Source organism: Stigmatopora nigra, chromosome 12 (assembly GCF_051989575.1).
Source record: "Stigmatopora nigra isolate UIUO_SnigA chromosome 12, RoL_Snig_1.1, whole genome shotgun sequence".
NCBI lineage: Eukaryota > Metazoa > Chordata > Actinopteri > Syngnathiformes > Syngnathidae > Stigmatopora > Stigmatopora nigra.
Window position 1 is genome coordinate 4,804,201 of NC_135519.1, and position 20,084 is coordinate 4,824,284.

The window sequence follows — 20,084 nt, forward strand, 5'->3', positions numbered from 1 at the left end:
ACAACCCTGAATAATATTGTTGGCATTATTTATTGAAGGCACAACACACATTCTGAACACAAAACTGGCACACATTAATTTAACATGTTTAAGGCGTTCCAATATCGTGATCCCTGTAAATGTTTGTGTCAACAGCATTTCTCAATGTGAGGCATTTTTGCGAGCAGCTTACTTGAACTAAAACTTTAGTGCAACCGCATATCGATCTGCTGCTACTTTCTAGCGACACAAAAATAAAAATAAAAATTAAATACAATTTTAAAAAGTTAAAAACTCAAGTCTGTATGGGTGCAAAGTTCAATCAACACTGTCCTGTTAATGTCAATAGAAGTTATACAAAGTATGGAAAAACGTCAACATAATTGATTAGTAAGTGTAAGTAGTACTTTGTAAAGCATTAACTTTGCATGTTATAGTAGCAGGATCTTTAGAGACCAATTACCCAAAATATAGAAACATCACCATGCGAATAAGTTGCCCTTTTGTGATTACGCGTATACTCATGCAGGAGTGATAGCTGCTTAGTCTTGCATAGTTTCAAGTGGAAACTTGAATTGGATGGACTTTTCGCTACGGGCTTATACAGTCACTTTGCTACTTTGTGTACGCTACAGTGGAGGAGAAAAAGTTATGAGATTATCAAGGCTGAGCATTAAAACAATCACGGTAGTCTTCAGGCTGCCGCCATCCTGTGTAATGTTGTCTTCTTCAACCACACATGGTGAGGTAAAGCCACTGTTGAGGGAATAGAACAATAACAGTGTAAAAAAAAAAAAAACAGTTTGCAATCCAGAACTGAAATGGAACTCACTTCTATGAGACTCAATTCAGCCACTCCTGTTGACTCTTTGTCAAACTGCATGAAAGACCCTGCATAGAATCATTTGAATGTTATTTTTCTATTACAATTGAAACTGATGATATTTCAAAATGAAAAATGGAAACTTACTGAACATGGCCTCCATTTTGACCAAGCAGCAGATAAAGTTATCAAAGTCGATCATCTCATTCTCTGCATACCGGGCAACCAGGATCTCGTTCAGCCTGTTGTTTAATTTAAAACCTTGGAAGACAAATGGTCACATATGCATTTTAGCTTTTTTATATTTTATTATCTCAAGAAAGCCAGTATGGTTGCTTTTTGTTTTTCTTTACCTGCTGCTTCCACAGCAAGACGCATCTCATATGAACTCATGGCACCTGACTTGTCAAGGTCAAATTGTCTAAAAACAAGCTATAGAAAAAGAGAGGACATTATTATATTTGAATTAAATTCCAGCAAACACATTTGCTTCACTTACCAGCCACTTCCGAATCTTGTTCCAAAGAATTTGGAACTCCACCACTCCCAAACGAGCGCTTCCATCTTTCTGATCAACATGTTGTCATGGTGTTTAATTCAATTCAGTTGGACACAATGAACTGGCCAAAGTGTGCATTTTCATCATTGAAATTGAAAATAAAGAGTATAAGGATACATCCATTAGATTGACCATGGTTCTGCAGGATTCCATACTGAAACCATCCGTCTTCAGATCCTTATCTAGATAGAAACACCATAAGTGGAATCAACAGACTAATAGAAATCCCTTCTAAAATATCAACATACCAGCAGCTACCAATCAATTTTTATAAAAATAAACAAAACTTACGGCGCGAGACAACTCTGTTCAGAATGGTCTGCAGCTCACGAATGGAAATCTCCATATCCTGGGTGAAAAAGAATTTATGTGTCTTAATTTAGAAGCTAAAATAACATAAATGAGAGCTTTTTAGACCCTCGGAATTCCAAAACCTACCTCTCCTGCTAGTTGGGCAAACATGGACTTGAAAGACTCATCAATGCTATCTTCATTTAGTTCTTCCTAGAGTCCAAATGAATCGTATATCAGGCTACGTACTTTTAATTGGGTTCTTTCTTCCAATAGAAGTCTTCTCAGGTTACATGTACATACCTCTTCTTCTAAATCGGCAGAGATTTCATCGTCCAGTTCTCTACAATCAACAATGACGTTGCTCTTAGCTTTCACACATTCTTAAAATGCCATTCAGCAATAACAAGTGTGACAAAAGACACTTACTCCGTTTCTGATTGCTTCTCAGTGAACACCCGGAGAACAAAATCAGCTTCTTTACCGGGCTCGAATGTGGACGGGACGACGAGGTACTCTCCAGGTGGAAGGCGGAGTCTTGTGCTCACCTCCCGCATGTTAATGAATGTCTCAGAGCGAGCACATGACTGGTTTCTCAGAAAGAAGTTCTTCTTCAGGTGGACATTCTGGCATCCTTTAAACTGAGGGGAGTGGGACACAATCAATCCATTGACATTTCTTTTTCCATTCATAAATGCAATTCCAATCAGAACTGTGAGGCCGACGTGCTACCCACTTATCCACTGGGCTGCGTATTCTAAAATATTGCATTAAATATCCACTAACAAACAAAAAAACTGACTTTTGCAGTAAATCTATAGGTGAAGATGTCCAACTTACCTCCTCAGGGATCTGAAACGATACACAAAAGACAAAAAAAAATAAAAATCATAAATCAAGCACAGATTTTAACAGATTTGTGAACTGAGAACAGAATCAATCGTCATTCCTCTTACCTCATACAGAGCAAAACCAATGGTGTGCATGTCCTGACCATGTCGGCGATATCTGCGTCGGTCTTTCTGCATCAGCGCCACCAGGAAACTACATGCGACCTCATCATCATCAGGGTCGTCATCATCCTCCTCCAGCAGTGTGATTTTATACTGAGGGTTGATCCAGAATGTGTCTAGAAATAGAGGAATTGCTATTGAAGTGTTGTTTTTGTTCGGTAAAACTGAAAGTGTCAGAAAAAGGACTGACTGGGGTGATTCCTGCAGCCTCCGGCAGTACTGCCTCTCCTCCAGGTGCCATTAAACTTGGTGGTGTTCCAGTGACTAAGAGTATCTTCCTTTAAGGCATCAGCCGTCAAGTTGCAGATTTCAAGGCGAGAAAACTGCCTCAGGAATTCACTGAAGGACATCCTGGATTGAAATAAGAACACGCAACATTTTACAATCCACTTCTTTTGTCTAAGACATCGAAGTAGCTTAGTTTAGCGTCAACACTGAATGCAAAGGTCATGAAGGAGGTCCCCCTAAACACCAATAAGACCCCAAACACCAAACACCAGATCTGTTTTTACAGATGTCTTACCAAAAAAGGACTTTGTGGAATTCTAAGAATGTTGTGGTCACTTGAAAATATAAACTTTGGTATCAGGGTCCTAATTCTTGAAAAATAAACACAGGGAACATAAAGAAACACCACACAAATATAATGTATACATCTTCAAACCTGTGAGGAGACTGTGCATTAACCAAATAGCTGAACCATAGCATAATATTAATATTTAATTTAGTCTGTTTACATGACTTAACCTTTCCATTGTACCTTATTAATCATTTAGGTCATGCAAAAACAAAAAAAAAATCATTGCCGCTCCTGTCGCACATACCAGAACTCTCCATCTTCCATTTGCAGATGCACATCTCGTTCCGATGGATCAATTTGCTCCCATTCTGAGGAACTAAAGGGAACACACATTTTAATGGTCTCCAGTGGAACATATTGATCACATGATCACATTTCTCCCTCTAGTAGTAGTTTAACTCATTGTACACTGTAAAGACTCACTTATCACTCCAGGCACCTGTCCACTCCACCTGACCCCAAGGATTACGAATTCGGATTAAACGCTCCATTCTACCCCGGTAATCCACCTACATCACAAGGACACAAGTTCACCAATAAATATCATTACGAAACTTGCCCTGAAGTGTCCAATTTAGACATACGTACCTCCTTCAGGCCAGTGACTGAATAGGCATGACCCTTCACCAGCTTCTTAAATGTTACAGCCTCCATGTCAAAGGCACTTGTTATCTATGGAACATATAATTTTGTTTAGGATTTGATACATATGATATATATATACTAACACATTTCACAGTAATGTAATTCTACTGAAAATGAAATAATTTGAAACTGTTAGCAGTCCCATCATGACATGCACTGTTGCTACATTTTTTTGTAACATATTTAACTTTCTATTGCTAAAAGGGACTACTTTTTTGTCATCTATAAAAACTGAACTAAAAAGCCTCATCCACATATTATCTGGACATCACATTTTGTGTCATGTGGGCCAGAATATTCATATTTGGTATAGTATAAATGGAACGTGATTGAAAATAATGAGATAACACACTTACATCAATAGAGCAACCCAACAAGGAGCCTCTATCCAAAGCTTTGCTGATGATCTTGTACAGATCTCTAGGGGCTTTGCTGAGTTCATAACTCTCCGAGACCCCACCCGTGAAGTCCTCAAAACCTTCAGTGGTGCTTCCCCCAGACAAAGCTTCATACGTGCCATTCAGCCTGAATAGAAATATATCCTCTTCAGCAATATTGACGGGAAACTACATCACTTGCACATGTCAGAGATTTACACTAGACTCTTATAGTACATGCACTCAGCTCCATAATTTATTACCAAAGCTTAGCAGCATTCAAAACTACCTACTTGGCATAAGCTTTCTCCAACAGTGCACTCCAGAATTCATTGCCCTCAGCAGAATGCACAAACATCAGTTCGCCATCTTTGACGGGAAGTCGATCGTCTATAACGATATCTACCCAATCGCCAAATTGCCAGAACTAAAACACAGGAACATAACATCATCAGTTAAACAGGAAGGTCAAAACATGCAGACATGTCCTTCAAAGTACCTGGAAGTGGAAAATTCCCGCGTAGTCATCGTCAAAGGACTGCCCGTGTGGGACAACCCGATGAAGCAGTTTTTCATTAAGGGTTAGGGAAGCGATGGCTGCCAAAAGCCAGCAATCCCCTGAATTGGAAGAAGAAGAAAGATGCATTTGGACGTGCAAGGCATAAGAATGTAAGAAAATGTCCAATTTTTTCAAACCAGTAATGTTAGATTGAGTTATCTCATTAAACTAGTACGCATTGTAGCATTTTCTTCACAAGTGTGCTTTTCAACAAATTTAGGAAAATTCAATTTTTCAGAACAAAGCATCCACTTTTATGCCATACAGCATATATACACTATTTAATGTATAGGTCATTTTACGATAAGAAATGAATACAAATAAATTATCAAGATGTTCATTGCACTTTGCGTAATGCTTTTGATGGGAAACAGAACACCATTAGTGGTTCAATTTAAAAAGGAGCATCCTTAACAACCATCAGGAAATCCCGAGGACAGTCTGATGTAATTGAATCATCTTGCAGAAGCATTAGGTTTTGGTAGGCAATTAGAGCAAAGTTTACGCACCCAACGCTCCCTGGCAGATGTCCGTCCTGGTGGCACCACCCACAATGAATTGAGGCTGATTCACCAGATCCTTATGTAAAAGAAACAAGATAGAACAAGTTCACTCTTTGAGATTCATTTCATAGGCTAATTAAGACTTAAATCCCAGTAGGCTATAAAGACATTTCCTGCATTGAGGCTATGGGGGAGTAACCCAGTAAACAAATGTCCTGAATGTGCAATAGAATGCAGACAGCTGCAGTGGTTGAGCAGTCCCCTGCCATGACTTGTCCAATTCTGTTTGCATTTCTAGATGTAAAAAAATATGTCACAGATATGTCATCTGCGGTGTTTACATTCCAGTCATCACCACAAACACTCGTTTCTGCGAAACTAAACATAGACATTCATGAACAAAGCGAGGTTGCCATCTAAGCAATAACACAAACCATATACAGTCATTTTCACTTTGCATCACAGAAGCATCAGAAAAAAATCATAAATGTGGACATGAACATTTCACAAATATTGACTTTGAACTGCCCTACTCTGCAATAAAATGAAGGATTAATTTTGACTTACTACTATTTATGAAGCTAATTAATATGTCTAAGACAAAACTTAAGAAAAAAATAATGTAAACATTTGGGCAAGTGGCAACAATAGTGGAACAAATAGTTGCATTTGACAAATGATCTCACCGTGGGTCTCATCCACTCAACATCTCTGGTTTTAGCAGAATGGGGGGCAAGCTCCTTGAAGCCCAGCGAAGGGGGCTCGGCAGGGAAACAAGGGTCTTCGAAAAGGCATCCGGACTCAATGCACTCTTGCTTTAGAGCCTCGTAGTCCTGGTTGGCAAAGTGCACCGCCTGCTCGTTGGAGCCCATGCCTTCTGCTCGCAGTCTGTTGGCGTTTATCTTTGCGGATATCCCTCCAATAGGATACATACTGGTACAAGATAAAAATATAGGAGTGGGTGGTGCAGCATTGAACTATTTTTAGCATCAGTGACACACACGTGTCAAAGAGTACAGTGACGAGTGGCAGGAACCAAGGTATAAAAAAGTTGAAGTGCATTGTTCTGTCTATTAGATGTACACCTGAAGTAGATGGACCAAATTTGGGGGGTCTTAGCTCCAATGGGACTCCATAATGGATGAAGAAAATGTGTCATTGATTCATTGGAAGGGCGTAGTTTGATAATGCATCACAAAAGGGAAGTTCTATTACAAAATTTGCATTTCAGCCATTTATAATTAGAGTTGAACCTCTAAAGTAGAATGTCATTGAGCTTTAAGTTTTTTTTTTCTATTTGTTGATTGTTCCTTTTCATCATACTTATGTTAACATTAGTTTATAGGGCAACAAATGGTTAAATAGATTATCTTGCAATTGCTATCTGGTCATGAAGGGCTGAACAACAACGCAAAATGTTTGATTTTTCTCCCACTTTGTCACTAAAATCATGAAATATTTTGGTAAATTGCCAAGTTACTAAGGAGGTCCATTGTGAGAACTTATGACAGTGTAATAATTCAAAAGATACATGCAGGGGAAATGAAACTACTAAAATCAAGACCAGACAGGAAAACAAAGCACTGTCATCATTAAAAAAAAAAAAAAAAAAAGGTTAGTAACGTGATACCTGATGTGCAGACAGGCTGAGTTGGATAGCGACACAAAAAGAAGGAAAAACATTTGTCAATCATGGAATACATACAGACAAATGGCCTTTTTTTCTGTATAGAATTTCGATGACACTGAGCTGCCGAACATGCAGGCCCGCCCAACAGACGCACTGATGCACTTTAGTTAATGACTGCACTTATTTTTTTTCTTGAACACATTTGACAGCTCAGTGTTGGAAAAGGTTCAGGTATCTCCTAGGACCAGATAATAGCACTGTGTGGCAAAAAGCCCACCGCTTGTGGCTATTAGTTACTCCTTGGCAAATGTGGTTCCCAATCAGTACTTTTTCACTTTTGTGCTACTCCGAGGGCCTGTACGCATTCCAGCCATTGGTGGTGAGCTAATGTGTAGATGGAATGAGTAAGCCACCTAAAATGGAAGACAAAAGCTGTGGTTTTGGTGAAATGGTTCCTTTTTTAAAAGATGAGAATTAATTTCAAACCTAGTTAAGACATGCAGGCATGCAAGGAACTGTAAGGCCTTGTTCAGATCGGCAATTTAAATCAGATTTTAGTGCATCCAGATTGAAATTGGATGGTTCTTTTGTAACTTGGACAGTCAGAAAGCGTAGAAATATGAATTTTGCAATCATTTCATATTCAATTTGGACACAATGCTTCTCAGTCTGAACAGTTCAGATACTTTTGGACTATCCATGACGTAACTCTATGCCGGATGACACTTGACCGGTCAGATGGGTCAATCATGTGTCCAAGTCTGAACATGTCCAGCTTGAAAAAAAAAATGGATTTGAATATGACTGGAATCTGATATGCCTGCAGTCTGAACATGGCCCAAGACAGTATGAGCCGAATTGCATCTCATAGCTCAAATAATGATTAGTCACTGACCCAAGTGAGGATAACCTGTCCATAAAATGAATGACCAAGTATTGCCAATTCAATAACGGATCACATCAACAAAATAAATACCACATTGTTACAGGGATGGTGGAAATATAGTGTTGAGTTACTTGTTAGGGGGACATCCAGGTTTATTTGCCATATGAAATCATCTTTTGGCTTGCTCTGGCCCCGCCCCCTGCTATTGCCCAATACTTGTATTCTGCTACATGAACATTCTTGTGGCTTTTAGCCTGCTTAATAACGAACTGTACAACTCTGAAAAAAGCTGATCGATGCATTTCTATGCTAAGTGGTGGCATGAAAGGGCCTCAACCTTTGTCGAAAGTGGCAATAATGCTCTCGTTTGCAGCATTGTGGCGAGGAATCCCATTTCTGTCATGGGGCACCTGTTCGCAAGGCCTGTATGTAGTACTTGCTTATAATTGAAATGCTACACACAGTATTTTTTGGATGCGAAAACACATGCAGACGTGACGTAACTGGTCGACCCTCAACGCCCCACCATACGAAAAATCTTTTAAAGGACCTCCATTTGCAGTCTGATAAACAAGCCACAAAAGCTGGGCGAGCTCATCGTTAGCTGCAAATGAAATACAGAGCATGCACTTGTGTACATGACATGAAAATAAGCACATCAAAAAGACTCACCACCGATTTAAAAAGCAATGACGTCCTCCTCTTTCCGAGTGGATGGGTGCTAATTGATTAAAATAACGTGAAGTGAAGACTAGCGATTCAGAAAACAAGAGTCCAGCCCTCTCACTCACGCACACACACACACACCCACTCCCATACACGAGTATACTGCAATAGGAGGGGCTACGCAAGTCACGCCCCCAGGCAGGCATCTGCTGCACTACACATATATTACCACACGATTCGCTGTTCTGCCGAAGAATAGTCGTGAGTTGTGTGGTCCTGATGTTATAAAACACTGAATAATGGAATTGACATTCCCTGAGACAAAGTAAATATAAATAGGTTTCAAATGACAGCTCACCCTCCAGACAGCAATTGGTTTTGCCATCTATTGCTCTCAGTCTTCTCGTCAAAACAAGCTTCAACCAGGTAACTTCATGGCCCCCTATGGGACAAAATAAGAAACAGTCAATATCATGCTGAACTTGTAGATGACCATTTCAGTCCACTGGAGGAAGACATTGATGCAGAAACTGAAGCTGTAAGAAGAAGAGTGATGATACTGTAAGGCAGTGCTTCTCAATTATTTTCTGTTAGGCCCCCCCTAGCAAGAAGAAAACTATTCGCGCCCCCCCCCACTTCCCACCGTGACTATAAATAAAATCATTTTATAAAAGTGTTATAGGTACAACATGTGAAATGTTGCACTCTCACAAACATGACAGAAGTAACAATGAGAGCGCCACTGCCAGCTACTGTTGTGGATGCGCAATTACACTTTATACTAGTACTGCCAAATAAAATCCTGTTCCCCAGGGTTACACGCGCCCCCCCAGGTATCGCACCGCGCCCCCCCCCCCCCCCCAGGGGGCGCGCCCCACTATTTGAGAAGCACTGCTGTAAGGTAATTCATACAATGTAAATATGTTATGGATTCACAACAATCTGGAGAACTTCCATCTTTCTTGTGCTTAACAGGTGGACCTATCAGAAAGTGATGTGGATAATATAATTTGTCATATTTGCATGATACTACACCAGGCCAACAAGCATTAAAGTATTCTAATAAATTCATTTGTCATCATGTCTCTTTTGTTATGTTAGTAGGGGATGTTGTTAAAGTTATTTTAGACTTAATATTGACTTTATACTCATCAGCGTGCTGACTCATTTGTGTTTTTGAGCAGGGAGTAGACACCCGGATAAAACCGGATAAACTGGCCTGGGGAATAGAAGCATGGGAGTAGTTTCAAAAAAAGTCAATTTGGGCTTATGTGCGACACCCTGTGGGATCTCAAGTAATCCACGTTTGCTGACAAGGGCATGAACAGCTTTTAAAAAATTGATGTCAAGCAAGGCTTGTGTTGTTTCCACATGTTTTCTCTGGACAAGGCCAAATCAGGATGAAAGGCTTTTAATTAAGGAAACAGAAGCACAAAACACAGTGGCCTGAAACAACATCCTGAAAACTTGTAAAACACAAGTTCACATTGTTTCCTCTGAAAAGCCCCTACAAATAATCCTCCTCCGCCCGTGTACTTGACAAATGTGCTTAACACCACTCCGACGTGGCACAGAACCAACAAGGGTGTGGCCTCACCTTATTGTATAGACACGCACCTGTGACAGTCACTCAGCCTAGAGCAGGAGCGCCTGAGAAGACTTTGAAAATGTCTGGAATTGCAGTCAAGCTACAGCACCACCGAGATAAATTGCAGGGGATTGGAACCAATGCGCAGGCAGTGCCGTACCTCAACCAGGAATACGAGTCTCTGAAACGAAGCTGCCTGGAGAGAGGACGCCTCTTTGAGGATGAAAGCTTTGAGCCACTTCCTGCATCTTTGGGCTTCAACGAACTTGGACCCGGATCCCACAAGGTTCGAGGCATCAAGTGGTTAAGACCCAAGGTGTGTACATACAAACAAATTCCTCCTCCCCCATAGCTTTTGTTAATAATGTTTGCATAGCTTACTAATTGCAACCTCGGACATTTCAGCATCTTCTCTATGTTAAACTACCCAAATGTTGCAAATTATGTTAAACTGCCCAAAGGTTGCACATTATGTTAAACTACCCAAAGGTTGCACATTATGTTAAACTACCCAAAGGTTGCACATTACAGTTTTAGATGTGTCTAAGAAAGGGAAATTGCTTTGTTTCTCTCTTAACTCAAAATGCCGGATATGTCACAGACCATATTAACAAATATTTCCTTTGTTTTTGTTTTAGGAAATTGTTTCCAATCCCAAATTTATTCTGGAAGATGCAACCAGGACTGATATTTGTCAGGGAGCACTTGGTGAGAATCACACATTCAAAATGACATTCGATACTCGTAAATCATAGGATTTGTCCTTCCTCATCGAGTGTGTATAATTAAAAATAAACCTGCTTGTTTTGAGCTCTGAAAACAACGACAATGCCTTTTAGCTAGGAAACGCCCATAGGCTAACGTTAGGTGTCTTGTTGCCAAGGATGTCTCCACCCTGTCTGGAAAAATACAATGCAAAAGAGTGCTGGGTGCTTTTAAGGGAAAGACAACACCTCGTATAAGAGACAATTTCACAAAGTAGTATTAAAATATGTACAAATTTTGAATTACCCTGATAGTAGGGAACATGTTTTTCAGTTGTGACCATTTTCTAACTCGAGTTGTAACGACACACTGATAAACAGGAGCACAAGTGCATGTAAAATGGGTATTTATGATGTAATGAGAGATGGCAGCCAATGAGGTGTATACACATATTTGATTGGCTCAAAATAATGATACTTTAAAAAAACCGTCTTCCTCCATTTAAGTGAAAAATTCCTGGTATTTTAAGGTTTTATTGTTTCAAAAAAAAGGTAATGTCTTTCCCTTAAGTTAACACTTTGGTTTCAATAAGAAACATTTTTGCTTGGCAAGTTTTAATAACCAAAAAATAAAATAAAATAAATTGTGTTCAGGTGACTGTTGGCTTCTGGCGGCTATCGCCTCCTTGACACTCAACAAGCAGGTTTTGGCCCGTGTTGTACCACATGACCAGAGCTTTCAAAAGGAATATGCTGGGATTTTTCATTTTGAGGTAGGCATAAACACACCCTCCATTTAAATAATGTCAATGAAAAAACAGGGTAGGAAATCTCAATGGGAGTCCGTTTCAAGTAGGCCAGCCTGTTTTTCCACTGTAAGTGTCAAGGCCAGAATTAAAGGAAAGTGGAAAAACTGGAGCCGCTCAAAATATGGTCTCATTTACCTGAATGCAGAATAGTGTTAATCCTCACCCTATAATAAAATCAGAGCAGAATACAGTACTATTAGCACAGGAGCAAGTATTTCACATTCTTTTGAATTTGCAGTTCTGGCAATTTGGCGATTGGGTGGATGTGGTAGTCGATGATCGCTTACCCACAAGAAATGGGGAACTGCTGTTTGTCCACTCCGCGGAAGGGTCCGAGTTTTGGAGCGCCCTGTTAGAGAAGGCCTACGCAAAGTATTTAACATACATCTTGACTTATAAGTAACTTGGCTTCTTGTTGTAGTCCTTAACAACAGTACACATGTTAATGCTTCAGGGTGAATGGCTGCTATGAGGCTCTCTCTGGAGGGACCACCACTGAAGGTTTTGAGGACTTCACTGGAGGCATCGCTGAGAGACATGAGCTATCCAAACCTGATCCCCATCTCTTCAATATCATACGGAAGGCCCTGGAACGAGGCTCTCTTCTGGGATGTTCAATCGATGTCAGGGAGAACTTGTGTTTCTACTGGTTTTGCTAAGCATAAGTTCCTATTGTTGCTTATGTTCCCTTTTTATCCTAGATTACCAATGCAGCTGACTCTGAAGCTGTCACTTATCGCAAGCTGGTGAAGGGCCATGCCTACTCAGTGACAGGAGCTGAAAGGGTGGGGAGATACCATTGGATTTGGGATGCTTATTGTTTGATATTCCAGCCGTTCACTGCCAACCATGTGTTTTTGCTACCCAAAATTGTTGGGTGCTGAATAGTGTCTTCTTAAAAATTCATTTTTATCCAATAGGGAAATATGTGAGAATTCCTGAAAGAGCTTTAAAACAAACACACACAAACAAACAAAAATCATATATTTTTATAGAAATATGATAATCTTTCTTTCTAAGGAGAGTCAAATCTTACATCTGGTAGTTTCAGTCAATTAAGTCTTCAAAGATCAGTCCAAACTTTTGTCTCTTTTAATGACTGGTCTTCAATGAGGGACCTGTAATAAAGTACACTTTACATGTCAGGTGTCGTACAGAGGAGGAATGGAACAGCTCATCAGAATCCGAAACCCTTGGGGACAAGTGGAGTGGAATGGAGCTTGGAGTGACAAGTGAGTCCTAAACCTTTTAAATAGAATACTACAACACATTGCAGTTTACAGGAACTGATTCAAAATGTTTACATTTTTTTTCTTTCTTTCTAGTTCTTCTGAGTGGAGATACGTAAGTGATAATGACCGTCAGAGGCTGACCAAACGAAGTGAGGATGGGGAGTTCTGGTAAGAAATTGGGTCCCTTGATTACTTTCCTAGTGAACAGGGGGTGTCACACTTGGGGGCCACTTGAATAGATGGCAACTGTACAGAAATGGCTCTATTTGTTTTCCGTACAGGATGTCATTTTCTGACTTTCTGCGAGAGTATTCTCGCCTGGAGATTTGCAACCTCACACCTGATGCACTTACATCAGAGTACAAAAAGTGGGCGGAGACAGAGTTTGAAGAAACGTGGAGAAGGGGCGTGTCAGCCGGTGGCTGCAGAAATTATCCAGGTATGTAAATGCCAAGTTAATGTTGTCATTCTCTTCTTGAGTTTTATAAAATGTAGTATTCCTAAAATTCTCTTGTTCTGTTTGGTTAGATACATTTTGGACAAATCCTCAGTTTGTCATAAAACTGGAGAGCGTGGATGAGGACCCATATGATGGGGAGGATGGCTGCACATTCATTGTGGGATTGATGCAAAAGGACAAGCGTCGCAGGAGAAAAATGGGCGAGGACATGGAGACAATTGGCTTCCTCATCTATGACGTGAGCTATACAAGTCCTAATAAACTACAGACTACCAGTAATTCTCAAACTTATGGTGGCTTGTTTTTTTCCAGCTTCCTGAACAGGTACAAGCACAACAGTCTTCTTCAAAAAATCCTTGGCAATGTCCAAGATTTTACACCAAACTGAACCAACTCATACCCATGTACAGTATTTTCTACACCAGAAGGCACAACCAAAACACTTCAATTCATTCTATGAGCCTTATAGAGGAATCAATATTGACTAATCATTATATGAAATTGGCTTTAGCACGAGCCATCTATTTGATGTATAACACAACCATACCACTATGACTACTATAACTATAACACAACCCATTACTACGGCACATTTTAGTCCAACTGAGCGATACGACACCTTTTCACCAGTATCTTAAATTAAAATTGATTGCATTCAGATGGTGTTTGTTTAAGCAAAAAGTGCCTATATTACACGACACCCCCATATTACTACTACTACAGCTACATCTAGTGTATGTATAACACAACCCTCACTACTAATATTAGTACTACAGCTTCATCTAGTGGATATATAACAAACCCTCTACTACTACCATTCCTCCTGCGCACAATAATCCAGTGCGCCTGGTATATGACATGAATTTGAATATGGGCCTTTCATTGAATGTGCTCTTTACAGTTCAGAAAATACAGTAACATTTGTACATGGTCACTTTCTAGTACTCTGGTGCAAGACAAGTCCACTTGAAGAAAAATTTCTTTCGGACTAACCGCTCGGCAGCACGCTCTGAAACCTTTATTAACCTGCGAGAGGTGAGCAGTCGTCTGCATCTGCCCCCCGGGGAGTACCTGATCATCCCCTCCACCTTCGAGCCCAACAAGAACGGAGACTTTTATATCCGGGTGTTCTCCGAGAAACCCACCTCATTCCAGTAGGTGCAATTTTGAGAAAGTGTTAACATTGAAGGATCACAGTAAAAGTAAAATGTTTTTTTGCCTGATTTTAGGGAGATTGATGATCCAGTGGACTGTCACGTTAAAGAGGTAAACTCATTTGGTGTCCAATAAATGGTGGTATAAATGTCAGTTTTAGAAAAACATCAATTTTTACTTCATCCTAAGATGGACATTGATGAAAGCGATATTAGTGATCGATTCAAGAGATTGTTTGGACAACTGGCCGGACATGTGAGTCATGAATGTTTCATCTACAAGATATTGTTTCAAGTGATAAAGAGGTGCTAACATTTTAATTGTAATTTTAGGACGTGGAAATATCTCCATTTGAACTGCAGAGGATCCTCAACAAAGTGGTGGTAAACCGTAAGAGAAAATATTCTATTTAAATACTTTGCTTTGCACATTTCTATCTGAGACGCCAAGAAGGTGATCTTGTCATTTTTAGGAAGTGACATCAAAACGGATGGCTTCAGCCTGACTACGTGCCGCAACATGGTCAATCTGCTCGATGTATCCTTTGCATTTAGAACCATTTTCGACAACTTGCCTTAAAAGCATCTCACTTGCTTTTATGGCATGCCAAATTGAATGTAGTCTGTCAAACTCGGACAAGTTAATGGAAGGTTTTCGCATATTCTCCCTTCAAGACCACTATTTTACCAAATCTAGGCCAATTATTATTATTTTTTTAAACATTTTGGGAAAAGTTTACCACTAATAACATACACACATTTACTACTTCTTAGCGTGAAGTCACAAGGTCACCATACTGATATAAAATTTAAATGCATATGGTAATTCTAGTTTACTCTAATATATCTTGCTGTGCAATTGGACTAATTAGTAAATTACTGCTGCTGTAGAAACACAATGGCTGTCTCGCAAAACAAAATGCATGTAGATTATTTCACTTAAACCCCTTTCAAAGAAAGACGGAAGCGGCAAACTAGGATTGGTGGAGTTCAAGATTCTCTGGAACAAGATAGAACAGTTTTTGGTAAACTTATTTCTATGGTTTAGGCTAGTGAATGTATCTTACAAGTTGAGTTAACAGCGGATAACATGGTTTCTGCCATTAGAAAATTTACAGAGAAAAAGATGCAGACCGAAGTGGTTGCATGAGCTCGTCTGAGATGCGGACAGCTGTAGAAGTTGCTGGTGAGTCAAATTGAAGTTAAACAGTTACACACACACATCTATCCCGCCATCCGTGACCAAAACCTGTCATACAGTAGTTAACAAAGGATGGTGAATTTCTTTCCATTTATAATGTGACATTTGAATTTTGTAGGTTTCTCACTGACCAATCCACTGCACCAGATCATCGTCGCTCGCTACAGAGAACCAAGCTACACTATCGACTTTGACAACTTTGTGTGCTGCCTCATCCGCTTAGAGTCACTTTTCAGTCAGTCTATCAATTAAAAATATGTTTAAATATGATATAATATGCACAATCACTGATATGTTTATGTCCTTTTCTTCCAAACAGATGCATTCAAGTCCCTAGACAACGGCTCTGGTGTGGTTGAGTTGAACTACTTGCAGGTAAAATATGCTCAGGGATGATGATATGACAAAAGATAATTTGGTTTTGACAATACATTGGTTTTATGCTTGTGTTTTTCTTCCCAGTGGCTGGAACTATCCATGATATAAGGGAGCTACTAAGAACACTACAAAAAAAGCGCCAGCACTTCTAAGAGGAGTTAAATGATTGATTAGTCTAAAAAAATATCATCGCAACGTGGCTTATTCAATAAAGCTGTTTATGAAAACTTTCTTTGTAAGACCATTTTTGTTCCAAACAGGTTTGAAAACTTAAAAACTGGTTTAAAGGTACAGTCAGTGTTAAATATAGATAAAAAAAAAAAACAAATTGATTGATTTTCAGGTCATGTTGAACCACATTTAATTGAATAGGCTAGAAAAACAATAATATGAGTTCAAATTGACAAATGCAGACATGAATTGTTAATCATTAACTTTGAAATTTTAAACTAGAAAAGTTAAGGAATGCTTATCAAACGCCTGTTTAGAACATGCCTTGGGCGAAATAGCTAATTAAGAAGAAGTGAATGGGTCTATTGAATTGAAAAGAAGCTGCCCTAAATTGCTCAGTTATGCAGAAGCAAAGATGGCACAATGTTTCATACTTTGAATAACTTGAGGGTGATTTCCTTTAACATACAATTGCAAGAAATTGAGGGTTGACTTTCTCACTAGAAGGTTTAGATTTCAATTTACAAACCCGATTTTACAATCTCATTTTCTATTTTACAATGTAAGATTATTCAGTACAATTTCATGTCTAAAGCTTCAACAAAAGGTAACGCAACACCATGGTAAACATGACCCTTTCCAGCTTTTTTTTTTTAGAACATGACCCAGCCACCAAATTTCAAGTCAATGATTATCTGCTAAAAATAAAATGATCATTAGTTGACCATGATATAGTAGCTTATCTTTATAGTTCATTCAATCAAAGAGATGTTGAAGATGATTTGCATATGATTTAATTCTTTGATTAAACTTATATGGAACACAATGTCCCAAATGAGTTAAGAGTTCTGTAAAATAAATCAGTGGGATTTGTTTTGAAATAAGCTATTTGTATGTTCCTGACAGTAAAAAATAAAAAAATAAAAATAAAAGTGTATAACATGAAGAAAGTGGAACCTACTATTGCCATTCACGTAGAAGTGTGCGAGGGTGGTTCTGATAAAACATTAAAAAAAAACCCAAAAAAAACGAATGACATTCCAAGACAATGTGACGTATGTGTTTGAGCAGGTCTGGAGCACCATCCCTTATGCTAGTAGCTATTTATTTTTCCCATATAAGGTCACTGAATACATTAGCACATTTGCGGAACAGGTTAGTTTTCCATAAACAGGCATTGTAAGTCACACCTATGAGTCACCTGGGCTGAAACGCTAAAGGACAGCCCTTGCCTCGCCTACTTAAGAAGTAGAAGCTCAACTCTGGCCCATCAATACTTCCAACTCACACCCATAAGTCAACTTCACCGTCCCTCCACACTTGCAACTACTACTACTGCTGCCATTTTTTCTCACTGCCTGCCACCTTCACACTCTTTGCAAAATGGTAAGTACTACTACTTTATAACAATACTTCTATATCTTAATTCCCATGCACCAATTGTATTATTGCTCATTAACTAATCCGAAATCCCATTGCAAAATGTGCCAGACCGAAAAGCCGTTCAGAAATACATTCATGGCTTATAAGTAGTTAAAGTTTCTTATTATTTATACATGAAGCCCTAGATTATCTAAAGTCAGCCAATTGCTACCAAAGGGAAAAAACTACAAGACATCTAGAAGCCAGTACACTCTCAAAACACAGAAAAGTACATGTTGGATAAAATAAAAATGCAATTTGTTGGATTTTGCCCAGGGTTATTTTTTTTTTCAAAGTATATCTTTGTCTCCAAAAAAAGGGATAGGCTGGAAATTTACTGAATTTGAATCCCTAGGGGCAGTCTTTCTTTCCTGTGCAGACATGTTCCAGAATGACAGGCATGTTGCCTCAAACAGGGGCAAAGATGGGATTGGAGAAGTGGTGTGCTTATATAAATCATTTAGAAAATGTGCATCTTTCACTCTATATAGCTATACATGTATTTATATCTATATATATGGAAGTACATATCTATTATCTGTAGTGTTTGTTATAGAGTTGTAACTATCAAGATCAGTTTTAGTGTCGTCTTGGACTACCAAAATTCTTTACGTCTCATTTTCAGACTCGCCCAAGGGGGGTAAATTGACATTCTCTGTCAAAACCAGTTAAAGTACTGGTTTGGCGATAGATAAAAAATTAAAGTACCTAATACTGTCATTTTAGGGGAAGAAAAATGGCGCCAAAGTCAAATGTTGTTTTGTTCAGAAAGATAAATATGCCTAATACGATTTTTTTTTTTTTTTGTAATAGTAATCACAAAAACTGCTCACAATATGAATTAAGTAGATTTGTGTCCTCTGTACTTTTTCAGTCGGCATCATCTGGTATGAATGTTGCTGATCGGGTGAAGAGCCTCTACGATGAAATGAAAGTTGCATCCAACAAAGATGAACGTATACGGCTGATTTTGTTCTCGATCAACAATAACATCATCGACGTGTATGAAGACAAGATTTACAAGCAAGGAGATCTGGATAGCGCACAGAAAGACTGCTTCGAGGTGCTCAAGGAACACCTGAAGCCTGAGAAGTCTTTGTACGTACTCTATGATTGCCACTTTGAGAAGAAAGAACTGGGGACGCAACAAGACCTCGTCTTTGCCATGTGGTAAGTGAGGCCTTGTGTTCTAAAGTGGGGGGACTGGCATCTTTTTGACAAAGAGAGCCATAAAGTATTAGCTATAGTCAGATTTTTTAAGTGAAAATAGATAAAAATGTCCAATATATTTGAGTCATTTTAACTCAAAGTAAGTCTCTGAATTATTTTGAGAACATTGTTAGGCCCAAAAATTTAAAGATGTTACACCACAAAAACGCTGATGCAGCAGAAACATGCCAAAAATATGCAAAAGCCGTGGACTATAAAGCTATCAATGCTCACTGCTTGCTTGACTAAGCAAGTCTTTATAAAAAAATATTGAATATGGTATTATCTTTCATTTTAAGATACAATCTTATGCAGAGATGTACTTTTAAAGAAAAAGTTTCTTTGGTCGGGGGCGCAAAAGTTAAATTCTTAATCGTGCAACAGAAAATAATTGAGGAAGCTTTGACTTATGGTAATATGCATTAATTTCTAACCAGTTCTGTGAAATTTTGAATGAGTATTCTTCAAATTGTAACCAATATTTTGCCTTTCTAACAGGAATGGTCCTCAAACAACGATCAAAAACAAAATGATGTATTGCAGCTCTGTAACTGCATTAAAAAAGTGCTTCCCAGGTGATCATTTTATATTATTATGCACACACACATATCTTTTCTTTAAATTTACAATATTTTTACTCTGCCAGCTAGTTCAAGTTTTAATTTAACATGTGTTCTTCCACAGGCATTAAGCACGACATAGAAATGACCGACCCAGAAGAATCTGCAACCCGGGAGAACTTCATGGAAAAACTAAACGTTACAGGTGTAACTTCAGTAGAGGGCAAACCAATAAGGAGGGGTATATAAGTCCCGTTAGTCAGGCCAATCGCGTTATAACTGGTTTAACTTGGTCAGGTTTTGGGCTTTAAGTGGGATGCAGGTATTGTAAAGTGAATCTAGCACGTCAGTGTACAGTCAAGCTTGTTAGCGGCTATTAAATTCCATGTTGTCGCCTGTGCTACATTAATATTCACATGTTTAATCTAGTCATTGCAACAACAACAAAAAAACAATGCAGTGGCCAAAATAAATCAGTTTCAAACAATTGCATATTTGATGAATATTTAAATGAACTATCCACTAACCTTAGACATTGTAGGGACGAGAGGAAAGACTAGGGTATGCTCCACAATCCACTTTCCTTGAATTAAGTCATCCCATGGACTACTTTATGGCAGAAAACTAGAAGTCTTCAACCATGAGCTGGAAATTGTCAAATAAAAATCATCCTTCAATGACAAAC

At 38.9% G+C, this 20,084-nt stretch overlaps 3 protein-coding genes across 3 annotated transcripts; 2 read left to right on the top strand and 1 right to left on the bottom strand.

Annotated features, from left to right (window-relative positions):
• Nucleotides 1-14: 14 nt before the first annotated feature.
• LOC144204977 (calpain-1 catalytic subunit-like) lies at nucleotides 15-8,655 on the bottom strand. Its single transcript, XM_077728976.1, has 22 exons — nucleotides 8,518-8,655; nucleotides 6,016-6,262; nucleotides 5,336-5,405; nucleotides 4,767-4,885; nucleotides 4,561-4,694; nucleotides 4,247-4,415; nucleotides 3,834-3,917; nucleotides 3,669-3,754; nucleotides 3,490-3,561; nucleotides 2,856-3,016; nucleotides 2,609-2,781; nucleotides 2,493-2,504; nucleotides 2,082-2,293; nucleotides 1,956-1,995; nucleotides 1,800-1,865; nucleotides 1,653-1,710; nucleotides 1,479-1,543; nucleotides 1,302-1,370; nucleotides 1,156-1,234; nucleotides 950-1,063; nucleotides 812-870; nucleotides 15-735 (listed from the first exon to the last, which is right to left on the bottom strand). The coding sequence occupies exons 2-22, from the start codon at nucleotides 6,259-6,261 to the stop codon at nucleotides 709-711; spliced, it is 2,115 nt and encodes a 704-aa protein (XP_077585102.1). The 5' UTR covers nucleotide 6,262; nucleotides 8,518-8,655; the 3' UTR covers nucleotides 15-708.
• Nucleotides 8,656-10,097: 1,442 nt separating this feature from the next.
• Nucleotides 10,098-16,258, top strand: LOC144204978 (calpain-2 catalytic subunit-like). Its single transcript, XM_077728977.1, has 21 exons — nucleotides 10,098-10,415; nucleotides 10,738-10,807; nucleotides 11,458-11,576; nucleotides 11,851-11,984; nucleotides 12,067-12,235; nucleotides 12,314-12,397; nucleotides 12,759-12,844; nucleotides 12,938-13,012; nucleotides 13,126-13,283; nucleotides 13,373-13,542; nucleotides 13,617-13,628; nucleotides 14,247-14,458; nucleotides 14,534-14,570; nucleotides 14,649-14,714; nucleotides 14,792-14,849; nucleotides 14,932-14,996; nucleotides 15,415-15,483; nucleotides 15,566-15,644; nucleotides 15,778-15,894; nucleotides 15,979-16,034; nucleotides 16,122-16,258. The coding sequence occupies exons 1-21, from the start codon at nucleotides 10,179-10,181 to the stop codon at nucleotides 16,143-16,145; spliced, it is 2,097 nt and encodes a 698-aa protein (XP_077585103.1). The 5' UTR covers nucleotides 10,098-10,178; the 3' UTR covers nucleotides 16,146-16,258.
• A 1,167-nt stretch (nucleotides 16,259-17,425) lies between these two features.
• cfl1l (cofilin 1 (non-muscle), like) lies at nucleotides 17,426-19,891 on the top strand. The gene is made up of 4 exons (XM_077729712.1): nucleotides 17,426-17,594; nucleotides 18,505-18,800; nucleotides 19,338-19,414; nucleotides 19,524-19,891. Exons 1-4 carry the CDS (start codon nucleotides 17,592-17,594, stop codon nucleotides 19,646-19,648), a joined length of 501 nt encoding a protein of 166 aa, XP_077585838.1. The 5' UTR covers nucleotides 17,426-17,591; the 3' UTR covers nucleotides 19,649-19,891.
• The last annotated feature ends 193 nt before the right edge of the window (nucleotides 19,892-20,084 follow it).

Excerpts from the sequence above, each read along its gene's own strand:
- cfl1l (XM_077729712.1), top strand. Across the intron at positions 18,801-19,337 it reads GACCTCGTCTTTGCCATGTG|GAATGGTCCTCAAACAACGA; the intron begins GTAAGTGAGGCC and ends CCTTTCTAACAG. Across the intron at positions 19,415-19,523 it reads ATTAAAAAAGTGCTTCCCAG|GCATTAAGCACGACATAGAA; the intron begins GTGATCATTTTA and ends GTTCTTCCACAG.
- LOC144204977 (XM_077728976.1), bottom strand. The coding sequence starts at position 6,261 with ATGTATCCTATTGGAGGGATATCCGCAAAGATAAACGCCAACAGACTG. Across the intron at positions 4,695-4,766 it reads CGGGAATTTTCCACTTCCAG|TTCTGGCAATTTGGCGATTG; the intron begins GTACTTTGAAGG and ends CCTGTGTTTTAG. Across the intron at positions 736-811 it reads CTGAATTGAGTCTCATAGAA|TGGCTTTACCTCACCATGTG; the intron begins GTGAGTTCCATT and ends TTCCCTCAACAG.
- LOC144204978 (XM_077728977.1), top strand. The coding sequence starts at position 10,179 with ATGTCTGGAATTGCAGTCAAGCTACAGCACCACCGAGATAAATTGCAG. Across the intron at positions 12,236-12,313 it reads TTCTGGGATGTTCAATCGAT|ATTACCAATGCAGCTGACTC; the intron begins GTCAGGGAGAAC and ends TTTTTATCCTAG. Across the intron at positions 12,398-12,758 it reads CAGTGACAGGAGCTGAAAGG|GTGTCGTACAGAGGAGGAAT; the intron begins GTGGGGAGATAC and ends TTTACATGTCAG.